This window comes from Mobula birostris, chromosome 23 (genome assembly GCF_030028105.1).
Source record: "Mobula birostris isolate sMobBir1 chromosome 23, sMobBir1.hap1, whole genome shotgun sequence".
NCBI classification, from domain to species: Eukaryota; Metazoa; Chordata; class Chondrichthyes; order Myliobatiformes; family Myliobatidae; genus Mobula; species Mobula birostris.
The window spans coordinates 58,691,083-58,718,889 of record NC_092392.1 but is presented as its reverse complement, the minus strand read 5'-3'; the positions used below and the strand labels follow the sequence as shown (position 1 = coordinate 58,718,889).

The following is a 27,807-nucleotide window of genomic DNA, read 5'->3' as shown; positions in this document are numbered from 1 at the left end:
AATTAATGGGGGTGGGATTGTTGTACAAGCTGGTGTAGACTTGGCCTTCTACTGTAACCAAGACAAATGTTTCGAGGCCAATGCAAGGTAGTAAGAGGTGGTCTCCATTACTTAATAGCACCACTAAAGATGGGCTGAATGGTACTGGCAATTCATTTGGTGAATTCAACACACTTTGCATTCCTGTGCACACCCAGTCCCGTGTCGAGGTCCAAGGTACACTGAAAGTTCGATGCCTCTGTTCCTCCACACAGTAATTTCTGGGAGAAACTATCCACAATCAGTTTGCAATTGGCCTAGTCCTAGATCCTCACTGGCGTGCAAACTTTCACCCTTTCCAAGTTGTTGCCCATCTTGTGAAGAGTGCATATTTTCCTTAATTTTAATGTGGTAATTTTAATGTACCTTAATTACAAATTGGTATTTTTATTGTTTTTGCTTTCTTTATTTAAATATATTCGAATTATTTTTCAGTCACTCTGACTATTTGTGACCTACAATGTTAAAAGGCCTTTGACAACTGGTGACCATGAAGAATTCCTGGGTCAAGGTCTCAGCATACAGTGCCCCAGACCCATCTGTCCCTTGGATCCAGCCCCTCATTACTGGAGTCAGCTTGAATGTGCAGTTGGGATTGGAAGGGGCAGGAACTCAGCTTGTTTGGCCTCCTGCATCTGAAATGAGTGAGTTTGGGTGGGAAGGGGCCACTGTGAAGAGTTCAGGCAGCAGGCTGGTTTCCGGATGACATAGCCCATAGTAGTTTGATCAGTAGAGAAATGGAAAGACTGGGAGATTGGGCAGCAGTGGGAATAACATGATCCAAAGTTTACTATGAAATTAGACTCATAGGGTTATACAGCAATACAGCATGGATACAGACCCTTTGACTTAACAAATCTAATTGTGCTAAATACTCTCGCTCCCAAATGCTCTGTCCTGATTTTGATACAGAACAGATTGATCCCAGTACTGCCTGATGGTGTAAGTGCCGAACACTTTAGCTGCTACTCATCTGTTTTACACAAACTGACCTTTCCTCGAGAATACACCAACCACAGTACGGGTCCTGTGCAGACAAACAACCTTCACACGAGCTGTACTGCATGCAGGATGCCACCTTCAGCCTTCTCACCTACAGGAACAAGAGAAAGAGACTTCAGGAATCTCATCACACACAAAGAAGGGAATCATAATCCACAAATGTGGAATGGTTCGGTGGGAAATTTGAAAAAAAAACAAGAGCCCTGTTAGCCTTAACCTCAAGCAAGAATGATTTTAATGAAAGCAGAACTAGAGGTGGCCAAAGCAGAACATAAATGCACAGGGCCCAAAGATTTGTGGGTGCTTCTTTGATAGTTGAAGGGTAGATTCACTATATTTTACTCTGGATACATAAAATAATCAAGTTGGTAATGAATGGTGTTATGGGCATAGACTGAAGAAAGGTTAGATGTGTGATAACCAGTGGGGCACCAGAAGATCACTTGGAGCCATGCAGAGGGAACAGATTCTCTACATTTGCCGATAATGCAAAAGTAGGTGTTAGTCCAACTCCAAGATAAATCCTAAAAGACCAGGGAGGCAAAACCAAATTTAATGTGGATGAAGTGAAACTATTATTGGATGCAGAAAGGATTGTGAAAATACAATAGGTGTAAAGATGTTGAAAATATTTTAATTCCATTTCAGGATATTGGACATCGTGGAAAATGTTGGCATTTGTTGTCCAAAAACAAAATACTACACTTGCTAGAAATCTGAAATAGAAACAGAAAATGCTGTAAATGCTATTTGAAGGTTCTATGTGGGTCCACATTATATTTCTCTCCAAATGTGGTGTGTGGGGCATTTGTTGTATTGGTTCTACCTAAGCCATCCATCCTCTTCAACCTTCTCCCTGCCACAGGGATATCTGCATTGTCAGCCCTTCCTACACAAGTACAGAATTCAAGCATTTCATCATCCTTCCTTATGTAACCCATCGCTGCCTCTTGTAACCCAGGTTAATTAAACCCGAAGAAGAAAAGGTAGAAGGCAGGATGAAATCGATGTTTGCAGAATCTAAAAGGAACAGAAAAAAAATGAAGTGAGAACGAGGCTCAGCTAATGCCGTGCGGGAAAGCGAGAGAAACGCAGCAAACTATTCGAAATTAAAAATATAAAAGTGGAATTAGTAGTGAGTACAATAAGGTCTTTTAAGAGACTTTTGAATAGGTACATGGAGCTTAGAAAAATAGAGGGCTATAGGTAAGCCTAGTAATTTCTAAGTTAGGGACATGTTCAGCACAACTTGGTAATGAATGGGGGCTGTAGGTTTTCTATGTTTCTATTTCTACCCTATTTACTTGAAAACCTCACGGTGAAACCCCTGGAGGAGAGGCGATAGCAATAAAAAATCCATTTAAACTGTGGCAATAATGAGACAATCAGACATCCCACCCTGGAAAAATGGGCTGAGAAATGGCAGATGGAGTTTATTGTCGACAAGTACAAGGTGTTGTAGGATCAACCAGGGTAGGGCACTGAGGAGTGTAGTAGAACAAAGATCTGGGTATAATTCATTGAAAGTGGCATCACAGGTAGATAGGGTCACATTGGAAGCTTTTGGTACATTGGCCTTAATAAATCAATGTACTGAGTACAGAAGATGGGATGTTATACTGAAGTCGTGTAAGATGTTGGTGAGGTCTAATTTGGAGTATTATGTGCAGTTTTGGTCACCTACCTACAGGAAAGCTGTAAACAAGTTTGAAAGAGTGGAGAGAAAATTTACAAGGATGTTGCCAGGTCTGGAGGACCTGAGTTATAGGGAAAGATTGAATAGATTAGGACTTCAGAGCATAGAAGATTGAGAGGAGGTTTGTCAGAGGTGTACAAAATAACGAGGGGTGTACAACCAGAGGTCATGGCTTAAGGATGAAAGGTAAGAATTTAAGGGAAACATGAGGAGAAACTTCTTCACTCAGAGGGTTGTAAGAGTAATGAGCTACCTGCACAAGTGATGCATACGAGCTTGATTTCAATATTTAAGACAAGTTTGGATGGTAGAGGTACGGAGGGCTATGATCCCACAGCAGGTTGACAGCAGTAGGCAGTTTAGATGGTATTGGCATGGAATAGATGGGCTGAAGGGCCTGTTTCTGTGCTGTACTTCTCTATGACTCTATAACTATCATGGTTGTTCTAAATGTCCTGCACATGGCTAAACTAATCACAAAGCTTACCATCCTCTCAGTTAACAGGTATAAGTAATTTGGGTCCACTTTATCAAGCAATATGCTGTGGCGAATTGGAGATTCATCTCTCAGCTCAGTCAGAATACTTGGGCGAATAACTTTCATATTTTCATCCAGAACCAGCTGCAATAGAAATCATGCAGTTAATTCATTTTCAACACTGCTTCCATAGTCTGAACTGGTATCTGACTTACAATAACATAACATCACATAAATCTGCTAATCTTCATTCACATTTCTCATTAGTCGATTGGGAGAGTATGTCATTCTCAGATTGGCTGCTGTATCTCCCAACCCTACAGTCAGTCCACTTCAAAAGGCTGAGGTTGTCAAAGACCGTTGAGAAACAAATCACAAGAAAATATCCCTACCGAAGGAACTCGATGAGTCAGGCATTAATTATGGGGGCCGAGGGACGCCTAAGACAAGAGCCATTGAAAAAAAATCTTCTGTTCTTTTTTGTTATTAGTCTTCTTCAAAGTAATACTATGCATAAAAGTGCACTGTGAACCAGAGACATTCAGACATGCCAACAAGGATGGTCTTTACAAAATCTCACAACAAATTGGAACAGAATACCTTCAAACTGTGGAGATGCATATCCACTGTGTGAGAAATGTGTCTCCTCTGCCCCCATTCATTATCAATAACCCTACAGTTAACATCACTTTAGCACTGAGGATGCTAGGCATCTTTATTTCACAGGACCTCATGTGTGAGAACCATATCTGCATTAACAAAAAGTCTTGGCAGAGGATGTACTTTCTGTGGCATTTGGTAAAATTCAATCTTCCCCAGAACATACTGGTTCTGTACTACACTGCCGTCATAGAGAGTTTCCTCACATCAGCCATTACTGTCTGGTTTGGTGCAGCATCCTCTCTCAACACACTGAATGAACACCACAGTGAGCTGGTCAGCAGGAAAGGTCATTAGCTGCAGTCTACCATCACCACAGGACTTGTATGTTTCCAGGACAAAGAAATGGGTAGGAAAATCATTGCAGAAACTACCCACACAGCACACTGTCTTTTCCAAATGCTCTCTTCTGGTAATTAAAGTAGAAACCTTGCATGATCTTAAAAGTTTCTTTCTCCCAGGCAGTTAATCTGATCAACTATTCTAGTTAGCCCAATACACCACCCTGTATCTATTACCTCAGTTATTGCACAGCTCTGTAAACACTTTAAACCACTTTTTATAAAGCTGTTTACACAGTAAATACATGCTGGTGTTTATGTACATAGAACATAGAATAGTACAGCACAGTACAGGCCCTTCGGTCCACAATGTGCTGACCCTCAAACCCTGCCTCCCATATAAGCCCCCACCTTAAATTCCTCCATATACCTGTCCAGTAGTCTCTTAAACTTCACTGGTGTATCTGCCTCCACCACTGACTCAGGCAGTGCATTCCACGCACCAACCACTCTCTGAGTAAAAAACCTTCCTCTAATATCCCCCTTGAACTTCCCACCCCTTACCTTAAAGCCATGCCCTCTTGTATTGAGCAGTGGTGCCCTGGGGAAGAGGCGCTGGCTATCCACTCTATCTATTCCTCTTATTATCTTGTACACCTCTATCATGTCTCCTCTCATCCTCCTTCTCTCCAAAGAGTAAAGCCCTAGCTCCCTTAATCTCTGATCATAATGCATACTTTCTAAACCAGGTAGCATCCTGGTAAATCTCCTCTGTACTCTTTCCAATGCTTCCACATCTTTCCTATAGTGAAGTGACCAGAACTGGACACAGTACTCCAAGTGTGGCCTAACCAGAGTTTTATAGAGCTGCACCATTACATCGCGACCCTTAAACTCTATCTCTCGACTTATGAAAGCTAACACCCCATAAGCTTTCTTAACTACCCTATCCAACTGTGAGGCAACTTTCAGGGATCTGTGGACTTGTACCCCGAGATCCCTCTGCTCCTCCACACTACCAAGTATCCTGCCATTTACTTTGTACTCTGCCTTGGAATTTCTCCTTCCAAAGTGTACCACCTCACACTTCTCCAGGTTGAACTCCATCTGCCACTTCTCAGCCCACTTCTGCATCCTATCAATGTCTCTCTGCAATCTTTGACGATCCTCTACACTATCTACAACACCACCAACCTTTGTGTCATCTGCAAACTTGCCGACCCACCCTTCTACCCCCACATCCGGGTCGTTAATAAAAATCACAAAAAGTAGAGGTCCCAGAATAGATCCTTGTGGGACACCACTAGTCACAATCCTCCAATCTGAATGTACTCCCTCCCTCCACCACGACCCTCTGCCTTCTGCAAGGCAAGCCAATTTTGAATCCCTGGATCCCGTGCCTTATAACTTTCTGAATAAGCCTACCGTGTGGAACCTTGTCAAATGCCTTACTAAAATCCATATAGATCACATCCACTGCACTACTGAATGTAGTTATGTACATTTTATTCTACATTCATACTTTAACCTCTAACTTGTTTATATAATTCTTTATTCTTTATAATTATTGGATGTTCCTGTTTTTGTTGGGTGTCACGCCAACACACCACTGCAAATTCCTCAGTGGCCACTTTACCAGCTACCTCCTGAACCCAATGAAGTGACCACTGAGTGTGTATTTGTCGTCTTCTGCTGCGGTCGACCATCTGCTTCAAGGTTCAATGTGGCGTGTGCTCAGAGATGCGCACTACTGTTTTATTTCATGTGCAGTTACTTGAATTACTGTTGCCTTTCTGTCAACTTGAACCAGTCTGGCCATTATCCTCCAACCTCGCTCATTAACATAGTGTTTTCACCCGCAGAACTGCCGCAAAACTTCAGAGAGTTTCTCTCTGTAAACTCTAGAGACCATTGTGACCGTAATCTCCTGAAAATCCCAGGAGATTAGCAGTGGCAGTGGGATCCAGGCCCAGAACGTATTGCTGGGTCTTAGAGCGAATGTTTAAATGGGTTAAATGCCAGGCCATGTGGATTGAAAAGGCAGGGTGTTGGGAAGATTTGTTTTTTTCTCTCTCTCTCTGTACATTGGCTGTTTGTTGGTCTTTTTTCTTTTTCTTTTGTGCTTCTTGTTTTGTGGCTGTCTGAAAGGAGACAAATCTCAAGGTTGTATAATGTATACATACTTTGAATTTGCTGATTTATTGTCATTGGCCGAGTCAGAAGGGGTGATGAATCAGCATAGAGGAAGGAGATTGAACATCTGGCTGAGTGGTGTCACAACAACCTCCTCTTACTCAATATGAACAAGACCTAGGAACTGATTTATTGACTTCAGGGGGAGAAACCAGGGGATCAGAGGTGGAGAGGGTCAGCAACTTTAAATTCCTCAGTGTTATCATTTTGGTCAACATATCCTTGGACCAGCACATAAGTGCAATTTTGAAGAAAGCACAGCAGCATCTTTACTTCCTTGGGACGTGGTGAAAATTCTGCATGTCATTTAAAACATTGACAAACTTCTATGGATGTGTAGTGAAGAGCGTGTTGGCTGACTGCACCACAGCCTGTAATGGAAACACTAATGCCCTTGAATAGAAAATCCTATAAAAAGTAGTGGAGAAGGACCAGTCCACTACGTGTAAAGCCGTTCCCACCATTGCGCACATTTACACAGAGCACCGTTGCAGGAAAGCAGCATCCATCATCAAGGACGCCCACCACCCAGAACATGCTCTCTTCTCACTGCTGCCATCGGGAAGATGGTACAGGTGCCTCAGGACTCACACCATCAGGTTCAGGAACAGTTATTCACCCTCAACCATCAGGCTCCTGAACCAAAGTCACTCAACTTCACTTGTCCCATCATTGAATATTTCCAACAAACTATGGACTCTTTTTCAAGGACTCTTCATTTCCTGTTCTCACAACTTATTGTTTATTGATTTATTTATTATTTCTTTCATTTTGTATTTGGAGTTCGTTGTCCTTTACACACTGATCGAATGTCCAGGCTGGTGTGGTATTTCATTGACTCTATACTGGTTATTAATTTATTCTATAATGGATGTATTGAATGTGCCCACAAGAAAATGAATCTCAGGGTTATATATGTTGACAGATATGTACTTTGATAACAAATTTACTTTGAACTTTAAGAGTGCAGACCTCTCTCATACTGACACCTCAGATCACATGCTCAGGTCACTGGAGTGCAGCATGAACTCAAACGCCTGTGACAGTGGTCAGCGGAATCCACTGTGCAGCAAAATTGGATCCTCAGCCTGCAGCTCGTGAACTGCCATCTACTAAAATTGTTAGAAAACTATGGACCATATGGCTGTGCGTGCAACAAGTTCTGCTCCTGTACTTCGTACAAGTGCCAATCCCCGTCCTGATGGAGGTTTGCGACCCAAAATGTTGCCTCACAGGTTTTGCCAGCACAGATGCTGCCTGACCCACAGAGTTCTTCCAGCATCGTGCCAACTCAGGCCACTGGTAAATACAGCATGAAACTGACCCAAGGCAAGTGTGCAACAGAGCATGGGTGTGCAACACCCAGAAAGGAGTTTTCAAACTACAAGTCAAACATGGCCACTGCTTTATGGTGGGACCAAGCTAAGGTCAGTGTCATTCCCAAAACTTGGCTGTGGAGCAATCAGGAATTGGCACTGGTCCTTAAACTCACACTCCTTGTGACATCCTGGCAGGATTCTCTCAGTGAAGAGAAAGACTCCAAGAGAAAGGGCAATACATTAGATCCAAAGGAAGTGGTTAAATTCACACCACTGAGTGTAAGGAGTTTGTACAATCTTCCTGGGACCATGTGAAATTCCTCTGGGCCCTCCGGTTTCCCCTCCACATTCTAAAGACATATGAGATAGTGAGATAGTGGTCTAATTGGTTACGTAGGTGTGATCGGGTGACATGGGCTCATTAGGTCGGAAGATCTTGTATCCTGTTGTATCTCTCAGTAAATAACAAAAAAATAGAAGTCTACCAAACCCATAGATTTGCAATATTTTCCCTATGGAATGTTCCCAGAAATGGCAAAACCAGCAGACTGTACTCTCGCAATAAGCCAATCCCAGCAAAATCTTCTGACCGAAATCCCAACACACAGCAGCTCCACTGACAACACTATCCCAGACCGCGATAGACAGTGAACACTTGCATATCTGGAGCCTGAGATCGGCTCACTATTTCTAAATAAAATTTATACATTGTGTTTTGTCCTAAAGTATTTAAGCTATCCTCAACTGAAATAAAATGTACAGCTCCGTCAAAACAGTATGAAGCCACTTTAGGAAGGACTTTGTAAAGCTATATAGTTAACCTGTAAATAATGGTCCTGACCTTAATTAATAGTCCATCTTCTGTCCCAAGGAACAGTACAGTCCAGTTCTGCACCGACGTTGCTGACACTGAGAGCAATCCAGGGTAATCAAACAGTGGTGTTCTGTCTAATTGATTCTAAAAGGGAAACAAAATTAACAACAAACTGTAAAAAGGCAATAAAAAGAATTAATAGTAACAATAGCACTTTAATAAATGCAGATATAAAATTTGTTTAATAATATCATGTCCTTTTGTTTTCTCTCTCACACTCTCTGTCCCCAAACCCCACCCCCCGTGTCTTTCTTTCTTTATACTCCTCAGTCTCTCTCTCCTTCTTATCCCAAAGTATCTCTCTTTCTCTTTACAGAAGATCACTTTTAACTGGAAGCTTTCATCCCTTCTCATTCCTCCTGGCCCAGGAGACACGGAGGGACTGGTTTGTGGCTAATGCTGAGCAAGGAGTAGAATGGATCTTACCAGACCAATCCTGTCACTGTGGTCAATGGTGCCAGTCACTAGCTTCTGCACTTTGTTGGGCCGGACAACGTCATTTATATGGATAGCGTGCAAAGCAAAGTTTTTCACAGTGTTTTGATGCCTATGATTGACGTGAATATCCCAAATAGAGACAAAGTCGAACAGCCTAGAAACAGGCCCTTAATCTATATTGGATTATTTGAGAATTATGGAGTTATATGAACATAGCATATGGATACGGCTATGAAGAAGGAAAGATAGTGGCTATATTTCATTAGGAGTTTGAGGAGATTTGGTTCGTCACCTAAAGCACTCAAAAACTTCAACGGATGTACTGTGGAGAGCACTCTGACTGGCTGCATCATCATCTGGTATGGGGGGGTGGGGTGGATCAGCTACTGCACAGGACCAGAGCAAGGTGCAGAAAGTTGTAAAATTAGTCAGCTCCATCCTGGGTATGAGCCTCTGTAGTATCCAAGACACCTTCAAGGAGCAGTGTATCAGGAAAGCAACGTCCATCATTACGGACCCCCACCACCCAGGACATGCCCTCTTCTCATTGCTACTGTCAGGAAGGAGGTACAGAAGCCTGAAGGCACACACTCAGTGATTCAGGAACAGCTTCTTCCCCTCTGCCATCCAATTTTTAAATGGGCAATGAACCCATGAACACTACCTCATTAACTTTTTAAAATTTATTTCTGTTTTGGCACTACTTAACTATTATATATACATACATATATTAATTGTAATTCAGTTTTTTCTATATTTACCATGTATTGCATTGTACTGCTGCCACAAAGTTAACAAATTTCATGACATAGTTCTATGATATTAAACCTGATTCTGATGTAGCAGATATCAATTCAAGTGAGAACCATTCTTCATTTCTTCTTGTAGATTGCAAGTCGTGATCAGCTTGAATTTAAAAGGACAGCTTTGCAAACAAACCGTATTGTTTAACAGAACACAGACTGCAGGCCCACAGCACAGGCTGGCTGTTAAGAGGTAGTTCTCATAAGCTTCAACCAAACATTAGACAATGGGGTTATGTTAATTGACTTGTAACAAACCAGGCAACTATGGGCTAAGTTATTTGTACCATTGTATCCAAATTCAAGGAAGCTTGCAAAGCAGTCTGATATTATCACCTAGCACATCAAACATGGTCACAGGCATAGCTTATCTATCAATAGTTGGGATATTTTTGTACTCAGGCAGTCAGCTCTCACAACATGAATCTCGGGCATTTAGGTTCTCTGTCCTTAGAAGCTTATAACAATCTATATGAATCAGTTTGCCCCAGAAAAGACATTTGAACCTTCAAGGCATCTTATCAACTGCATTGTGCTTCTACTGCAAATGTATACTTCAAAGGAATCACTTGTCAGGCAGAAAATATTGAAGTAAGCAAGTCATTGTAGTTGTTGAAATTGCATTGAATTTTCTACCATCACCAATTTCCTCAAGTATATAAAGTCTTGGTATACTTTGAGTTTAGGAAACTCTACCAAGAGAATCTCCAAGCAAATGCTTGTTTTTCATGATGAAAAAACACTTCCATATTTATCAACTTCTTCAGATTCTCCAGTCACAACATGGTCCAAATGATCCAAGATTTCCAACTAACCTACTCCCATTTGACAGTGTTTGGTCCATATTTCTCTAAACCTTTCCTGTCCACGTACCTGTCCAAATACCTTTAAATGTGGTCAACCACTTCCTCTGGCAGCTCATTGCATATCCTGACTACCCTCTGGGTGAAAGATTTCTCACCCCAGTTTCAACAAAATCTCTCTCCTTTCATCTTAAACCTTTTTCCAACAGTTCTTGATTCCCCAACTCTGTACATATTGACCCTATCTATGCCCCTCATGATTTTCTACACCTCCATAAGATCTTCATTCTCCTATGCTCCATTGAAAAAAGTCCCAACTCACTCCCCAAGTCCCGGTATATCGTCATTGAATATTTTCTCTGCACTCTTTCCAGCTTAATAGCAGCTTTCCAATAACTGGACATCCAAAACTGAAGTCAATATTCCAAATGCAGTACTACCAACATTTTGTACAACTGCAATGCAACATCCCAACTTTTATGCGCAATTCACTTACCAATGAAGGCCACCCTGACCACCCTGTCTACCTGCAATCCCATATTCAGGGAACCATGCACTTGTACTCACAGGTCCCTCTGTTCTAAAAACATCCCCAGGGGCCATAATGCTCATTTGGAGCTCCTAATCTTACTTTGCTTTCCCAACATGCAACACCTTGCCCTTGTCTGAATTAAACTCCATTTGCCGTACCTCAGCCCACTTAGCTGACTGAGATCACTCTGTAATAATGAGAGCTATCCTCACTGTTAATGACCACCACCCATGTTAGTGTCACCTTCTAATTGACTAACCATGCTTTGTTCATTTGCATCCAAATCATTGATGTAGATGAAAAATAACAACAACCCTAGCACTGTCCACTGGGGAACATCACTAGTCATGGGCTTCCAGTCCAAAAGCAACCTTCTGCTTCCCATCATCAATTGTGTATCCGATTACTCAGCTCTCCCTGGGTCCCTGCAATCGAACTTTCCATAGCAGTTTGTCAATGCACGACATTAGCAAAGTGTTCATCGAAGGGGTATTTTTAAATTTTATTTAGTGATACAGCATGGTAACAGGCCCTTCTGGTCCATGGGCTTCTGCCACCCAATTACACCCATGTCATCAATTATCCTACCAATTTGTACACCTTTGGTTTGTGGGAGGAAACCAGAGCACTCAGAGGAAACCCACACAGTTATTGGGGAGGAGGGGTGAATAGAAACTCCTTACAGACCGTGGCAGGAATTGAACCTCTGTTGCTGGTGCTAAAATTACGTTACACGAACAGCCAGGCTATCACGATGCCCCAAAGGAATTCCTCTAGAAACAAACAATTGTCCGATATATAACCTGTCATGTCTGTACAGTTCATGACCACAATGCAAGCAAGAGCATTATATGGGCATTGTCCATTACTTCAAAGTTCAAAAGTCCAAAGTACACATCACAATAAAGTATGCTGAGAATGATTTTCTTGCAGCAGAACAAAGAAACACAACAGAATCAACGAAAAAATACAAAGACTGACAACCACTGTGCAAAAGAAGACAAACGTTGAAAATACTGTACAAAAAAAACAAGTAATAAATAAATAATACAGAGAACATGAGTTGTCGAGTCCATAGGTTGTGGAATCAGTTCAGTGGTGAGGAAAGTGAAGTTATCCAAGCTGGTTCAGGAGTTCAACAGCTGAATCAAGTTCATAGACGACACTACGATGGTTGGTCTGATCAGAGGGGATGATGAGACGGCCTACAGGGACGAGGTCCAGCACCTGGCTGCATGGCGTGCCAACAACGACCTGGCCCTTAACACCCAGAAGACCAAGGAGATCATTGTGGACTTCAGGCATGCCAGGAGTCACACTCACGTCCCCATCTACATCAATGGAACTGTAGTAGAGCGTGTATCAAGCTCCAAATTCCTTGGTGTCCACATTTCTGAGGATCTCACCTGGTCCCTGAACTCCTCCATCCTGATGAAAAAGGCGCAACAGCGCCTTTATTTCCTGTGGAGCACCAAGAAATCTCACCTCTGTCCCAGGATACTGACAGACTTTTACCGCTGTACCATTGAGAGCATACTCACCAACTCACTGAGCATCTCAGTGTGGTATGGCAATTGTCCCGTATAGGACTGCAAAGCACTTCAGCATGTGGTGAAAACTGCCCAGCGGATTATCGGCACCCAATTGCCCACCATTGAGAACATCTACCATAAACACTGCCTGGGCAGGGCGAAAACCATTATCAGGGATGCATCTCACCCGAACCATGGACTTTTTACTCTCCTCCCATCCGGTAGGCACTACAGGAGCCTCCGCTCCCGCACCAGCAGGCACAGGAAGATCTTCTTCCCTGAGGCTGTGACACTGCTGAACCTCTCATCACAGCGCAAAGCAGTATTGCATCCATATTGTACTGTCTCAGTGCTGTAGCACTTTTTTTTAATTCGCAGTTATTTTGTAAATAACACTACTCTTAGCATTTCTGGTCAGATGCTAAATGCATTTCATTGGCTTTGTATCTGTACTCAGCACAATGACAATGAAGGTGAATTGAATTGAATCGAACTGAAAGGCAACAATGTTTCCAAAACCAGGTGGGGTGGGACCCAAGCTCCTGCAGCTCCCTCCCAATGACAGCAGCAAATGAGGGCATGACCTGGATGTTGGTCATCCCTGATGATGAGAGCATGACCATGATGGTAGTAGTCCCTGATGATCGATGCATGACGTGGATGGTGGGAATCCCTGATGTTGAGGGCATCACCTGGATGGTGGTAGTCCTGGATGATGAGAGCATGACCTGGACGGTGGGAGTCCCTGATGACGGATGCATAACCTGGAAAGTGGGAGTCCCTGATGATGAGAGCATGACCTGTATGGTGGTAGTCCCTGATGATGAGAGCATGACCTGGATGGTGGTAGTCCCTGATGATGGGTCGATGACCTGGATGGTGGGAGTCCCTGATGATGAAATATGACCTGGATGGTGGGAGTCCCTGATGATGAGAGCATGGCCTGAATGGTGGGAGTTCCTGATGATGAGAGTGTCACCTGGATGGTGGGAGTCCCTGATGATGAGAGCATGACCTGGATGGTGGTAGTCCCTGATGATGAGAGTGTGACCTGGATGCTGGTAGTCCCTGATGATGAGATATGACCTGGATGGTGGGAGTCCCTGATGATGAGAGCATGAACTGGATGGTGGGAGTCCCTGATGATGAGAGCATGAACTGGATGGTGGGAGTCCCTGATGATGAGTGCTGCCCTCCTGTTGCAGCATTCCCTGCAGACATTTATTTGGGCACCTTTGGACATTTCAACAGATAAGCATTCCCAAATCCTGAAAATGTTAATACTTTAAGTGAAATATTGAAAGGTGAAAACCAGCTGGGTCGTGCTGGTCACTGTGTAGGGAATTAGACAGCAGCAGAACATAGAACAGTGTTGTGCTGACCATGTAACCTAGTCTAGAAGTGCCTGGAATTTCCCTACCGCATTGCCCTCTTTTATTCTAAGCTCCATGTACCTATCTAAGAGTCTCTTAAAAGACCCTATTGTATTCGTCTTTACCAGCTTTGCTGGCAGTGTATTCCACCCACCCACCACTCTCAGTGAAAACCTTCGCTCTGATATCCCCCTTGTACCTACATACAAGCACCTTAGAACTATGCATCCACATCCTTCCTGTAATGAGGTGACCAGAACTGAACACAGTACTCTGAGTGGGGTCTAACTAAGGTGACTAGCTGAGTGGGGTCTAACTAGCTGTAACATTACCTCATGGCTCTTGAAATCAATCCCATGATTGATGAAGCCTGTGACAAGAATACACATAGATTAAGATGTAGCTGTCCTGTGCTGGCACCAGTGGGATCAGCAGTTGGTCTGCCACCTGTCTTCAGGAGAAAGGGAGATAAGGAAAACAATGGAGCAGCATTTGGAGATGTGTAATGAAGGGACGGGAGAGTTTAACGGAAGGAGAGCTGTCAAGATCGGCTCTCCCTTTGATCCCTGAACTGTTTAAAGTGATGGTCAGGTGATACCCCAGCAGGGGGATAAAAAGGGACAGGTTCGCTAAGGCAGCACACACACGACACCCGAGGTAACGAGACCCTGGAAGCGGTGCGCCTCTCACAAGTCGGTGGGAAGCTTTTGGACAGCTGGTCGCGGGATCAAGCCATAGATGCTCAGGGTGGAAAGGCACGATCGGCGGGAACCTGGTGTGTGTCCACCCTTGCCTGGGTGCCACGTTTACTGCAGAGAAATAATCGTATCTGGAAACGGAGGGGTCACGGTCAGTGACCTCAGATGACATCACAAAGGACTCGCCCGAAAGCTGACTGCGAAGGTCTGTGTGGAAGCCTTGAATATTCATTCGTTTTGCTCTCTCTCTCCTTCCCCCCACTGTCCATCGCCACGGCAGCGATTACTGCGAACTGAACCAAACTAAATTGAACTGAACTTTGCGTCACTTTGAAACTGGTCATTTACCCCTAGACAAGGATAGAGCTTGATTGATCCTGTTATCTTAATTCTGTGTACATGTATGTTTATCATTGCTGAACTGTTGCATTCATTATCCTTTTGATTAGAGTACTGTGTTGCTTGTTTCTTTAATAAAACTTTCTTAGTTCTAGTAATCCAGACTCCAACTGAGTGATCCATTTCTGCTGGTTTGGCAACCCAGTTACGGGGTACATAACATAAGTGGGGGCTGGTCCGGGATTTTGAACGCTAAATTTGGGACGGAGTAAATTGATTGGGTCAAAATTCCCAAAAGAAAGAAAAGACAAACAGCAGAAATGGAGGCTGAGGAAATTATAAAGGTGCCGACCTTGGAGGCATTAGAGGATGCCAGGAAATTGGAATTGGTAGCTGTGGCCAAATGGTTGAATCTTGCTAAGGGGAAGTCGATAATGAGGAGAGAGGAGATACACAGAGCTATCATATAGCACTATGTATCTAAAGGCGTGTTTCCCCAAGGCGAGCTGGAGGTGGTGTCTATTGAAAAACCTGCCGGAGACGCGGTACAGGTGCAGCTTGAAAAACTGAGACTTGAACACGAGTTCCGGGTACGGCAGTTGGAGCGAGAAGAGAAGGAGAGAAAGTTAGAAAGGCAAGAGAAAGAGAGAGAGTTAGAAAGTCAAGGGAGAGAGTTAGAAAGGCAAGAGAGAGAGTTAGAAAGGCGGGAGAAAGAGAGACAGGGGCAGTTGTAACGAGAAGAGAGGCAGTTGGAGAAACAGAGGGAAAGGGAATTCGAGCTGGAGAAGTTAAGGATAAGGGCAGAGCAGGGGCCCATGCCGAACCAAGGTGGAGGGTTCCGGGCGACCCAGGAGATTAGGCTGGTTCCCCCATTTGACGATACCGACGTGAATTGGTACTTTCTCCATTTCGAAAAAGTTGCTACAAGTCAGGACTGGCCGAGGGATAAGTGGGCTGTTTTGCTTCAGAGTGTACTGAAAGGGAAAGCCCAACAAGCTTACTCAGCTTTGTCCACAGAAGATGCCCAGAGGTATGAGGTGGTGAAAGAGGCCATCCTCAGGATTTATGAGTTGGTCCCGGAGGCATACCGGCAGAGGTTCCGGAATGCGAGGAAGCAGTGGGACCGCACGTATTTAGAGTTTGTCCGTGAAATGCAGACATATTGTGAGCATTGGTGCGCCTCGAAGGGGGTAGAGGGGGATTTTTACAGACTGCTACAGCTGATCCTGATTGAGCAGTTTAAAGGTTGTGTCCCTGAGGGTATGAGACCCTACCTAGATGAGAAAGAGGCAGCCACGTTAGCCGCAACTGCTAAGTTAGCGGATGAGTACGCGTTGACGCATAAAATGAAGTTTGCCCCGAGTAAAGGCTACCAGAAGGGTAGTCAGGACGGCGGGGAGAGTCCGCCGGAAAAGTTAGAAAGTAAGCCGGGGACTAGTGAGAAGGATAAGGTAGACCAGGAGCAGTCTGGTAGGAAGTCTCCTGGGGTTGTCTGTTATAATTGCGGGAAAGTCGGACACTTTGCGTCCAGGTGCTTTGCCCCAAAGAAGGAGAAGGGAAAAGGAAAAACGGTGATTTTGACTGGCTGTATCGAGCTGGTAAATGAACCGCTAGGATGGGACAGGTCTGCCAAAGTTCAGGAAGGGCACGAGAGGTTTATCTCGGCCAGATTGGTGTCGGTGAAGGAGGGGTTAAAACCAGTTCCAGTGCGGATCTGGAGAGACACGGGAGCGTGTCAGTCACTAATACTGAAGAGTGTATTAGAGTTTAGCTCAGAGACCCAGACTGGGGAGGTCAAGGTCAAAGGCATTGGAAAAGGGACGGAAGCCGTGCCTTTGCACCAGATACACTCACAAAGCAACCTGGTCTCTGGACTAGTCACGATTGGGGTGAGGCCCGAATTACCAATGAAAGGCGTGGAAGTCTTGCTCGGTAATGACCTCACCGGGGGAATTGTGTTCGAAGCAGTGAGATTGACAGGTCAGCCTGCCAGCATTGTGGCCCCGCCCATGGACTCACAGGTTCATCACGGGACTGCGGTAGTAAATTTAGCTGAGACGTTTCTGCCAGCCTTGTACGAGAAGGGGGTAGAAAGTGAAAAGAAGGAGTGTAGTGAAACAAGAGGTAGTGGGGGAGCTGAGACAGACTTAGCATTAGCCAGGAAAGAATTTGTGCAGGCGCAGGAGCGAGACGAGGGGCTGATGGTTTTGGCAGAGACAGCTCTCTCTGACACAATTAACAAGGGAACTAGTAGGCTATTGTGCGGAGGAGGAAGTGCTAAGGAAGAAAGGGAGACCAAGTACCGTACCCACAGATGAGGAATGGGGGGTGGTGCAAAAGAGTTATGAGGATGAGATTTTTAACCTGGCCCACAAGGTACCCCCTGGTGGACATTTTGCGGTGCTGGAGGAAACAGTTGGTGGAATCATGAAAGAGGTATACTGGCTGCACAGGAGGAAGGGTGTTATTGATTATGACCGACGCGAACTGAGACGGTCACAGGCTTTTGATATGCTAACAAACCTAGTCGGTGTTAGCGCGGAAATCAATGAAGCTAGGGTCCCCCTGATAAGAGAAAAAAACCATATTGAAAAGATGAGTATGGTATCGACCAGATGGGAGAAGGCTATTGTTTTGGCCAGCTCTGCTGATAAGGTCTCTCCCTTAATCCCCGAACAAAGCGACTCTTTAGGAGAATTAATTAAACGACTTGCACACGTGTGTTTGATTGTCCCGAGGCGATGCAAATAACTGGGACGTTGGGAGGTGTCTGTTACACTAGCGAGGCAGCCTAGCGAGCAACAGCCATATAGAATGAGTAATTCAGTGACAAAAGGGGGCTGACGAACACAGAGGTGTGTATTGGCAATTTAATACGGCTGTCTGAAGCCAGCTTGATAGTGAACCTTGAAAAAAATGAGTTCGGCCACACCAAGGTCACTTACCTGGGAACTGTGGTGACACAGGGGCAGCTGGCAGCGATGCAAGCTAAAGTGCAGGCTATCGCTGACATCCCAACCCCAACAGACAAGAGGGCCCTCAGAAGGCTCTTGGAGATGGTGGGGTACTGTAGGAAGCTTTGCAATAACTCTGCGGTTACTACCCCTCCTCCTCCTACTAAGCCCTTGCGAGAGAAAACTAAGTCTGAATGGGACGACCATTGTTATTGTGGTCCAGGACGAAACCCAATGAGAGGTTACATTGATCGCAATTCATCAGTGTTTTTGGCCACTACGAAGTTTGCTAAGTTGGAGCCTGGTCTAAGGGATTATTAATAACACATATAAAAGGAACAGAAAATGTGATGACTGACTGTCTGTCAGGTGTTGACAACTTCAAACTCGCTGTATTAGCCAAATAGCTGATAAAGATGTATATTTGTGTGTATCAAATAATGTATTCATGTTTGTAATTTATACCCCCGGTAAAAATCATTAAAGGGGGGAAGTGTGACAAGAATACACATAGATTAAGATGTAGCTGTCCTGTGCTGGCACCAGTGGGATCAACAGTTGGTCTGCCACCTGTCTTCAGGAGAGAGAGAGATAAGGAAAACAATGGAGCAGCATTTGGAGATGTTAATGAAGGTACAGGAGAGAGTAACGGAAGGAGAGCTGTCAAGATCGGCTCCCCCTTTGAACCCTGAACTGTTTGAAGTGATAGACAGGCGATACCCCAGCAGGGGGATAAAAAGGGACAGGTTCGCTAAGGCAGCACACACACGACACCCGAGGTAACGAGACCCTGGAAGCGGTGCGCCTCTCACAAGTCGGTGGGAAGCTTTTGGACGGCTGGTCGCGGGATCAAGCCATAGACGCTCAGGGTGGAAAGGCACGATCGGTGGGAACCTGGTGTGTGTCCACCCTTGCCTGGGTGCCAGATTCACAGCAGAGAAATGATCGTATCTGGAAACGGAGGGGTCACGGTCGGTGACCTCAGATGACATCACAAAGGACTTGCCCGAAAGCTGACTGCGAAGGTCTGTGTGGAAGCCTTGAATATTCATTCGTTTTGCTCTTTCTCTCCTTCCCCCCACTGTCCATCGCCACGGCAGCGATTACTGCGAACTGAACTGAACTAAATTGAACTGAACTTTGCGTCACTTTGAAACTGGTCATTTACCCCTAGACAAGGATAAGAGCTTGATTGATCCTGTTATCTTAATTCTGTGTACATGTGTGTTTATCATTGCTGAACTGTTGCATTCATTATCCTTTTGATTAGAGTACTGTGCTGCTTGTTTCTTTAATAAAACTTTCTTAGTTCTAGTAATCCAGACTCCAACTGAGTGATCCATTTCTGCTGGTTTGGCAACCCAGTTACAGGGTACGTAACAAGCCCAACAGATCATACGCCTTTTTAACAACACCGTCAACCTGGTGCAGCAGTTTTGCGTGTCATATGGAGATGGACCCCAAGATCTTGCTGATCCTCCACATTGCCAAGAGTCTTACCATTAATTCTGTCTTCAAATTTGACCTACCAAAATGAACCACTTCACACTTATCTGGGTTGAACGCCATCTGCCATTTCTCAACCCAGTTCTGCATCCTATCGATGTCCCACTTTAAACTCTGACAACCCTCCAGCCTATCCACAACACCCTTAACTTTTGTATCATCCACAAACTAACTAACCCATCCTTCTACTTCCTCAACCAGGTCATTTATAAAAATCACAAAGAGCAGGGATCCCAGAACAGATCCCTGCAGAACACCACTGGTCACTGTCCTCCATGCAGAATACAAAACATCCACAATCACCCTTTGCCTTCTGGATCCACAAAGCAAGGTCTCCTTGGATCCCATACCTCATTACTTTCTGAATGAGCCTCACATGAGGAACCTTATGAAATGCCTTATGAAAGTGAAAGCCATATACACTACATCCACTGCTGTACCTTCATCAATGTGTTTTGTTACATCCTCAAAGAATTCAGTCAGGTTCATAAGGCACGACCTGCCCTTGACAAAGCCATTCTGACTATGCCTAATCAGATTATGCCTCTCCAAATGCTCATAAATCTCACCTCTCAGGATCTTCTCCATCAACTTGCCCACCACTGAAATAAGACTCACTGGTCTATAATTTCCTCGGTTATCTCTACTCCCTTTCTTGAACAAGGGAACAACGTTTGCAACCCTCCAATCCTCTGGTACTCAACCTGTTGATGATGCAAAGATCATTGCCAGAGGCTCAGCTATCTCCTCCCTCATTTTCCACAGTAGCCTGGGGTATATCTCATCCGGTCCTGGTGACTTATCTAACTTAATACCTTTCAAAAGTTCCAGCACATCCTCTTTCTTGATGTCCATACACTCAAGTATTTCAGTCCGCTTTAAGTCATCCCCACAATTGCCGAGGTCCTTTTCACTGGTGAATACTGAAGCAAAATATTCATTAAGTACCTCTGCTATCTCCTCCAGCTCCATGCACGTTTCCACTCTCACTCCTGATTGGTCCTATTCTCACATGGCTCATCCTCTTTCTCTTCACATACTTGTAGAATGCCTTGGGGTTTTCCTTAATCCTGCTCGCCAAGGCTTTCTCATGGCCCTCTCTCACTCTCCTAATTTCATTCCTGAGCTCCTTTCTGGCACTCTTGTAATTTTCTAGAGCTCTTTTCTTGAGGTAATTTCACAGAAGCACAGAATAAATTGGGATCAGATGCCTGTGCATGTGGCCTCTAGCAACCCCAAATACCTCTCTCCCACCCCACTGTGGGTCCAGGGCCAGTCCCTGAACAAGAGAGTCGGAAATTTATTTATTTATTTATTTATTTATTGAAATACAGCGCAGAACAGGCCCTTTGAGCCATGCTGCCCAGCAATCCCCCAATTTAATCCTAGCCTAATCACGGGAAAATTTACAATGACCAATTAACCTACCAACCAGTAGGTCTTTGGACTGTTGGAGGAAACCCACACAGTCACAGGATGAATGTGGAAACTCCTTACAGGCCGTGGCAGGAATTGAACTCCGGTCGCGGGTAATGTAACACATTATGCTAACGACTACACTACTGTGCTGCCCTTCATAGAACATAGAACAGTAACAGGCCTTTTGGTCCATGATGTTGTGCCCAACTAATTAAAATAGTCATCAAAATCCCTGACTAAACTAATCCCTTCTGCCTACATAATGTACCTATCATTCTATATCCTGCACCTATCACTCTATTTCCTGCACGTATCATTCTATTTCTTGCACGTATTGTCACTCTCCCATAAAGCTGCGACTGGTGAAGCACCTGATAAACAGTTGTTGTATGTGCAGTCTCTCCCATCTCAGCCACTGAATCTTGTAACTCCTCCAGAGTTGTCATAGGCCTCTTGGTGGCCTCCCTCACTCGTCCTCTACTTGCACGAGGTGGTCACTCAGTTTTTGAGGGCAGCCTGCTCTAGGCAGATTTACAGCTGTGTCATATTCTTTCCATTTCTTGATGATCGACTTAACTGTACTCCAAGGGGTATTTAGTGACTCGGAAGTTTTCTTGTATCTATCTCCTGACTTGTGCTTTTCAATAACCTTTTTGCAGAGTTGCTTGGAGTGTTCTTTTACCTGCATGATGTACGTTTGGCAAGGATACTGACTCAACAGCAGTTGGACCTTCCAAATACAGGTGTATTTTTACTACAATCAATTAAAACACCTTGACTGCACGCAGGTCTCCAAAAACAGATCTCCATTTAACTAATCGTGTGACTTCCAAAACCCATTGGCTGCACAAGTGATGACTGGGTGTGTCATATTAAAGGGGGTGGGGGAGGAGGTGAATACTTATGCAATCAATTATCTTATGTTTCATTTCTCCACCCACATTGCCCACGTTAGCATAGCAGAGAGCATGGTGCTATTATATCAGAGTTCAGAGTTCAATTCCAGTGTCCCCTGTAAGAAGGTTTGCACCTTCTTCCCCTGTACACGTGGGTTTTCTCTGGCTCTCTAGTGCCCCCCCCCACAGGCCAAAGACGTACCAGTTAACTAGGGTAATTGGTCATTGTAAATTGTTCCATGATCAGGCTAGGGTTAATCAGTGGGTTGTTGGGCAGTTTGGCTCGTTGGGCTGGTAAAGTCTATTCTGCACTGTATCTCTAAATAAATAAATAGACAATTGATCTTTAAACCACTGTATCCTTTCTCAATCTTCTCTGCTACCCACTCCACCACCAATCTGTCCATGATCTGTAACTAACTCAGATATCTACATTTTCAACCAGGTCATTGATATATATCACATACAGCTGAGATCTCAGTGTAGATCACTGTAGAACATCACTAATCATTGACCTCCAGCTAGAATGAGTCCTATCAACCACTACCCTCAGACTTCTATGGGCAAGCAAGTTCTGAATCCAGATGGCCAATTCACCAACAATCCCATGACTCGTAATCTTCTGCAGACCTCCCATGAGGAATCTTCTCAAACATCAATGTAGACAACATCTACAGCTCTACCTTCATTACCTCCTCAAAAAACTCAAACAAGTTATAAAACACGACTTGCCCTGCACAAAGCCACACGGGATCTCCCTAATTAGGCAATGGTTTTCCAAATGCTCATTACTTCTATCCTTAGAATTCTCTCCAGTATCTTTCCAAACACTGACATGAGACCCAGCAGTCTATAGTTCCCAGCATTATCCCTCTTTCCCTCGTTGAATACTAGAACATTAGGTACTTGCAAGTCCTCCAGGACCTTCTCTGTGGCTAGAAAGGACACAAAGGTATCAGTCAAGGCCCCAGCAATCTCATCGCTTGCCTTTCTCAATAACCTGGGGTTTATTGCATCAGGTCCTGGGTACCTATCCACCTTAATGCTCTTCAAGAGATCGAATACTATTTCCTTCTTGATCTTGATTTGGTGAAATGAGAAAGAGATTAAAGATTGGATTTATTTGTCACATGTACATCGAGACATTGAAACATACAGTAAAATGTGTCACTTGCACCAGGGACGTGCTGGAGACAGACTGCGAGTGTCACTGTGTTTCCAGCATCAACGTAATGTGCCTTCAGGTTCCTGACCCTCACCCATATATCTTTGGGAAACACAAGAGATTCTGAAGATGCTGGAAATCCAGAGCAACGCACATAAAATGCTAAAGGAACTCAGTACTTCAGGCAGTACCTATGGAGGGGAATAAACAATTGACATTTCGGGCCAATACTCTTCACCAGGACTGTGTGTCTGAGCCCCATACATTTTTGGCATGTAGGAAGAAACTGGAGTATTGGAGAAATCCCACACAAACACATAAAACTCCTAACAGACAGTGGTAAGAGTGGAACCTCAATCTTAAAGCTGGTGTGCTGTGCTAAGCGCTACCTATTGTGCCATCCTTTGGAATGTCCTTCCATCCATTCTATGATTTACAGATATTCTGCCACTGCTGCAGAGATAAGTCCTGACTGCACTGATATTCAAATCCAAACATTTCCACATCTTCTCAGAAAAGAATGTGGAGTAAATATGCCAGTGGCTATATCTCATCACATGTTTGAAGAGATTGGTATGTCACAATGACGCTAGTAAATTTCTACAGATGTACCATAGAAAACATTCTGATTGTATCGCCAACTGGTTTGGAGGGGCCACTGCACAAGATCAGAAAAGGCTGCAGAAGTTTGCAAACTCAGCCAGCTCCATCATGGGCACAGACCTCCCAGCACCAAGGAGACCCTCAAAAGGTGATACCTCAGAAAGGAAGCATCCATCATTCAGGACCCCCATCACCCAGAACATCACTACCATCAGAGAGGAGGTACAGGAGCCTGAAGACACACACTCAATATTTTAGGAACAAACTTTTCCTTCTGCCATTAGATTTCTGACTGGATAATGAACCCCTGAGCACTACCTCACTGTGTTTGCTCTCTTTATGCCCTATTTATTTTATTATAGATACAATATTTCTTACCGTAATTTATAGTGTTTATATGTGTTGTGCTGTACTGCTGCAACAAAACAACAACAAATTTCATGACATGTCAGTGATATTAAATCTGATTGAGATTCAGATTCTGAAGACAACTTGGAACTTGTAAATGTTTTGACCTGGGAGACTGCTGATGTCCTTCAATGTTTCTCTCTAGTAAAATCAAGGCACTCCTAAACCAAAGAAAGCACCTCGTCTCTGTTAATGGCTTTTGCTGTGGGAGAAGTATTGTCAAGGACACTCATAATAATAACTGCCCTGCAATTATGCCGTGAGATCTAATACATTCCTGAAATAGGAGATGAAGGTTCAGTTCAGCATTTCTTGCAAAAGGACACTGAATGTTGAACTCGATTATATCTTCACTACCTTTTCTGGAGCGGTGGGGTGGAGACACATCTTGACCAAAGGAGGTGTGAGGCACTCCTTCCCTCTGCAGCCTGCGGGTCACTCTTGGGCAAAGTGTAGCACCCGCTTAGCCCTCCACCCCCGTCGATCAGGGTCACATGAAGCCATAGGAGCAGCTGGTGTATATCACAAGTCCGGTCATGTGACAACTGACAGCAGGCATGCAATCTCAGAAGAGTATTGATAATGGTTGTAGTCACCCAGCTTGTAAAGACACTGCCCAGAAGGTGGCAATGGCAAACTGCTTCTATAGAAAAGTTTGCCGAGAACAATCATGGTCATGGAAAGACCATGATCACACACATCATACATAATGCACAAATGAATTTTTCTTATCCTTCTTAAACACACCTATGCATCCTCTTCTACACACTGTTCCCAAGTGTGAGCCTCTTCTTAGCGTTAAAATTCAAACCCAATTTCTGGACCTTAGTATCCTTACTCCGAATTTTCAGTGGAGGGTTGAGGTGGCACCTCCGGGACGGTTGGGAACAACTTCCAACAATTAATTTAGTTTGATGCCCCCTTTGATAGACCTCCCTGCTGAGGGAACTTGGCCCCTCCTATGCATACTATCTGGGCCTCTCATTATATTACAAACCTCAGGAGGTTCTCCCCTCAGAAGCTGTGTTCAAAGGCAAACTGTCTCAGTCTAATTGTCTTTTTCTGCCAAACCAGCATTCATTAATCTTGGCAAAATTCTCACAAACTGTCTCATGTGGTGCTTTCAGTCCTTCCTGAACTTTAGTGCCCAGAACTGTACAAGGAATTCTAGCTTTGTCCAAATGAATTTTATATTGTTTTAGCCTGAGCTCCCTGTAAATCAAAACTTCTGCTTCTGTTAAACAATATGAAACAGTTAGCTTTCCCAGTTACAGGAAAAAGATTGTGTGAGTGCATTCTCTCATTTTGTTTTTACCAGCACCATCCCTCTAATCCCCTCTCCTTCCAAGGCCTGACGGTCTCTTTTATGTGCCCTCTAACATTTCTCTTGCACCCTCATTGCCTTCCTAATTTTTTTTCATGTCACTCCAGCCCCTTCCACGCTGAACCAGGTTTTCTGCTGCCTTGCATTCTTGGTTCTGTAAAAAACTTCCTTATTTTGCCTGTAAGTTTCACAATCTTCACAGGGCCCAGAACTAAAACTTCCCCTTTTCTCTCTCCTAATTAAATCAGTGAAATCACAGTGCCACAGCGGGTCCAAATAATGACCAAGTATTAACGTCTCTGTTGATAGTCCTGATTTAATTAAATCAAGTTAAATTCCTCAGCGCCCAACCAAGATTTGAATTCGTTGCCACAGACAGAAGCAGAGGCTAAATCATAGGGTCTATTTAAAACAGGTTGATTGGTTCTTGATTAGTCAGGGTATCAAAGGGGAGAAGGCAGGAGAACGAGGTTGATAGAGAAAATAAATCAGTCACAATGGAATGGCAAAGCAGACTCGATGGGACGAATGCCCTAATTCTGCACTCTGTCGCATGGTCTAGTGGCCGTAATCTTGGACCATTAATGTGGGTCTCTGCAGTGAGTTAGTGAGCTGATTTTATCGCGAAGCCTGCCTGCTAATCTGTTGTCCATTTACTCACACTTGACCGGTCCATCAGGTCTCACTGCTCAAATGAGCAGAGTGCTCTTGGGATTCAGGAAATTTATTTGACAAATGCTGGTGTACGCCAAGGAAATACTCTGTTTTAGTGATTTATTTGCCCTTAATTCGACATGTTAACCGTGGGACCTGGGTTAAATTATGACCAAGAGCAAACTTACCTTCTCTGCGCCTTTGTATCGGCTAAGCTGCTCCAAGTTGTAAATGCAGAGGGCATTGTGCTGGGTTCGTTTCTGCCGAGAGAAGACTACAGCCATGAAGGACTGGGAGAGAGGGGTCCGGATATGGGCGGATGATAGAACCTGAAGATTTCCATTCCCGGTCAGTCGGCAGAATACATTGACCACGGCGTCGGACCGTAACAGAGGAGCTTCCGCGAAGAAAATCTGGGGGCCGGAGGTGTTGGTATTGAGCGAAATGTAGAAACGGTTGCTCCAAAAGAAACCCTGGACAAATTGGTGCTCCACGGAAGGCGGAAGAGAGGCAATCGGTTCTTCAAAATTGATGTCATAATAAAGAAAGTCCGATCCCTCCAGTAATCTCAGAAAGACCTGCGTTTTCTCTATCGCGTAGTAACTGCTATTGTCCACGCAGCTTTTGGGGACAAACTTGCTACCCTCGCCGGTGGCCGTGACGGCCGTCAGCACGTAAGACTTTCCACCGATTTTGACTGGGAAAGCGACGGTGGAGGCTCGGAGATCTTGCGTGGCCACTCGGCCCATAATGTCCTCCTTGAAGTCGCTGATGTTGCCCAGTTGACGCAACTCGCAGGCGCCCCACCTTACCGTGCCACAGGTGAGCAGATGTTTGTTCTTCTCGTCCACCACCAGGATCCTGTTCACGTTGGTGGTGTACCTCCAGGGGACGCAGCAGTGTGCACTGTGCGCACACGGCCCGTCCAACCGCGGCCCGGTGCTCACCCTCATCTCCAGCGCCAGGCTCCGGTTGAACTGGTACAGAGAGTTGTCGGTGGCCACATACACCCTGCCGCCGTCGCTGGCGCTCACTGCGATGTTATTGGTGTCAGTCTCAAACCGGTAGCTCGGCTCCGCAGATAAGGCATGGAGACTGTTCAGGAGCAGGAGACAGAGGCGAAACCCCTTTGGACGATACATGGACGCCGGATTTAACGCACAGCCGCGCAGAGGCAGGCGAGTAGCGCACAGCCCGAGTACTCCTTCCAATGGACTGCGCTCCCAACTCGCTCGGTGCCACAACTTACAGAGACAGTGGTACTCGCTTCCTTTTCCGTTTGAATTTCCTGCTGCTACTTCAGTTTTACACCCAGAAGCGCAGCCTGTCGGTGCGGGTGGGAGAAATGCTCCCCACTTCGCACTCGGTCCGGAACCCGGCTCACCTTTCTTCCCCGCACCCGTTTAAACGAGACCACAGTCTCTGGCAGTCAGCTCCCGTCGGCTGACGATATTTTTCTCCTGTCCGACTTCTTTGCATTTATGCGACTAGTTTGTGCCCCTCTCTGTGGGAAATGGAGCCTTTCTATTTACACCATCTAGGCTTACAATCTCATCCACTTTTGCGTCTTCTGTCAGATTGGCTTTTAAATCTTAGCAGAATTCCGAACTTGCTCCCTGTAACGGTCTGGAATTATTTCATCTGAGCTCGGTAATTTATACATATAATAAAGAGTTCTTGTGCTTTTTCTATTCAATATTTCACAAACCTCCTCGTTACCTGTAACACTGACACCTCTTCCCCTTCTTTCTGCCCTCCTCCCTCTCCTCTTTCCTCCATCCTGTCCCTCATCTCTCTCAAACTCCACCTCGCCCTCCC

General features: G+C 44.7%; 1 protein-coding gene across 1 annotated transcript in view; it reads right to left on the bottom strand.

Annotated features, from left to right (window-relative positions):
- Positions 1 to 27,379, bottom strand: part of LOC140186605 (plexin-D1-like) — a 33,459-nt gene extending 6,080 nt beyond the window's left edge. Inside the window, exons 1-4 of the mRNA XM_072240947.1 lie at positions 26,178 to 27,379; positions 8,510 to 8,626; positions 3,225 to 3,359; positions 1,032 to 1,132 (exon numbers count right to left, since the gene is read on the bottom strand). Coding sequence (XP_072097048.1) covers positions 1,032 to 1,132; positions 3,225 to 3,359; positions 8,510 to 8,626; positions 26,178 to 27,131 — 1,307 coding nt within the window. The 5' untranslated portion in view covers positions 27,132 to 27,379. The remainder of the gene's footprint in view (positions 1 to 1,031; positions 1,133 to 3,224; positions 3,360 to 8,509; positions 8,627 to 26,177) is intronic.
- Positions 27,380 to 27,807: the final 428 nt, after the last annotated feature.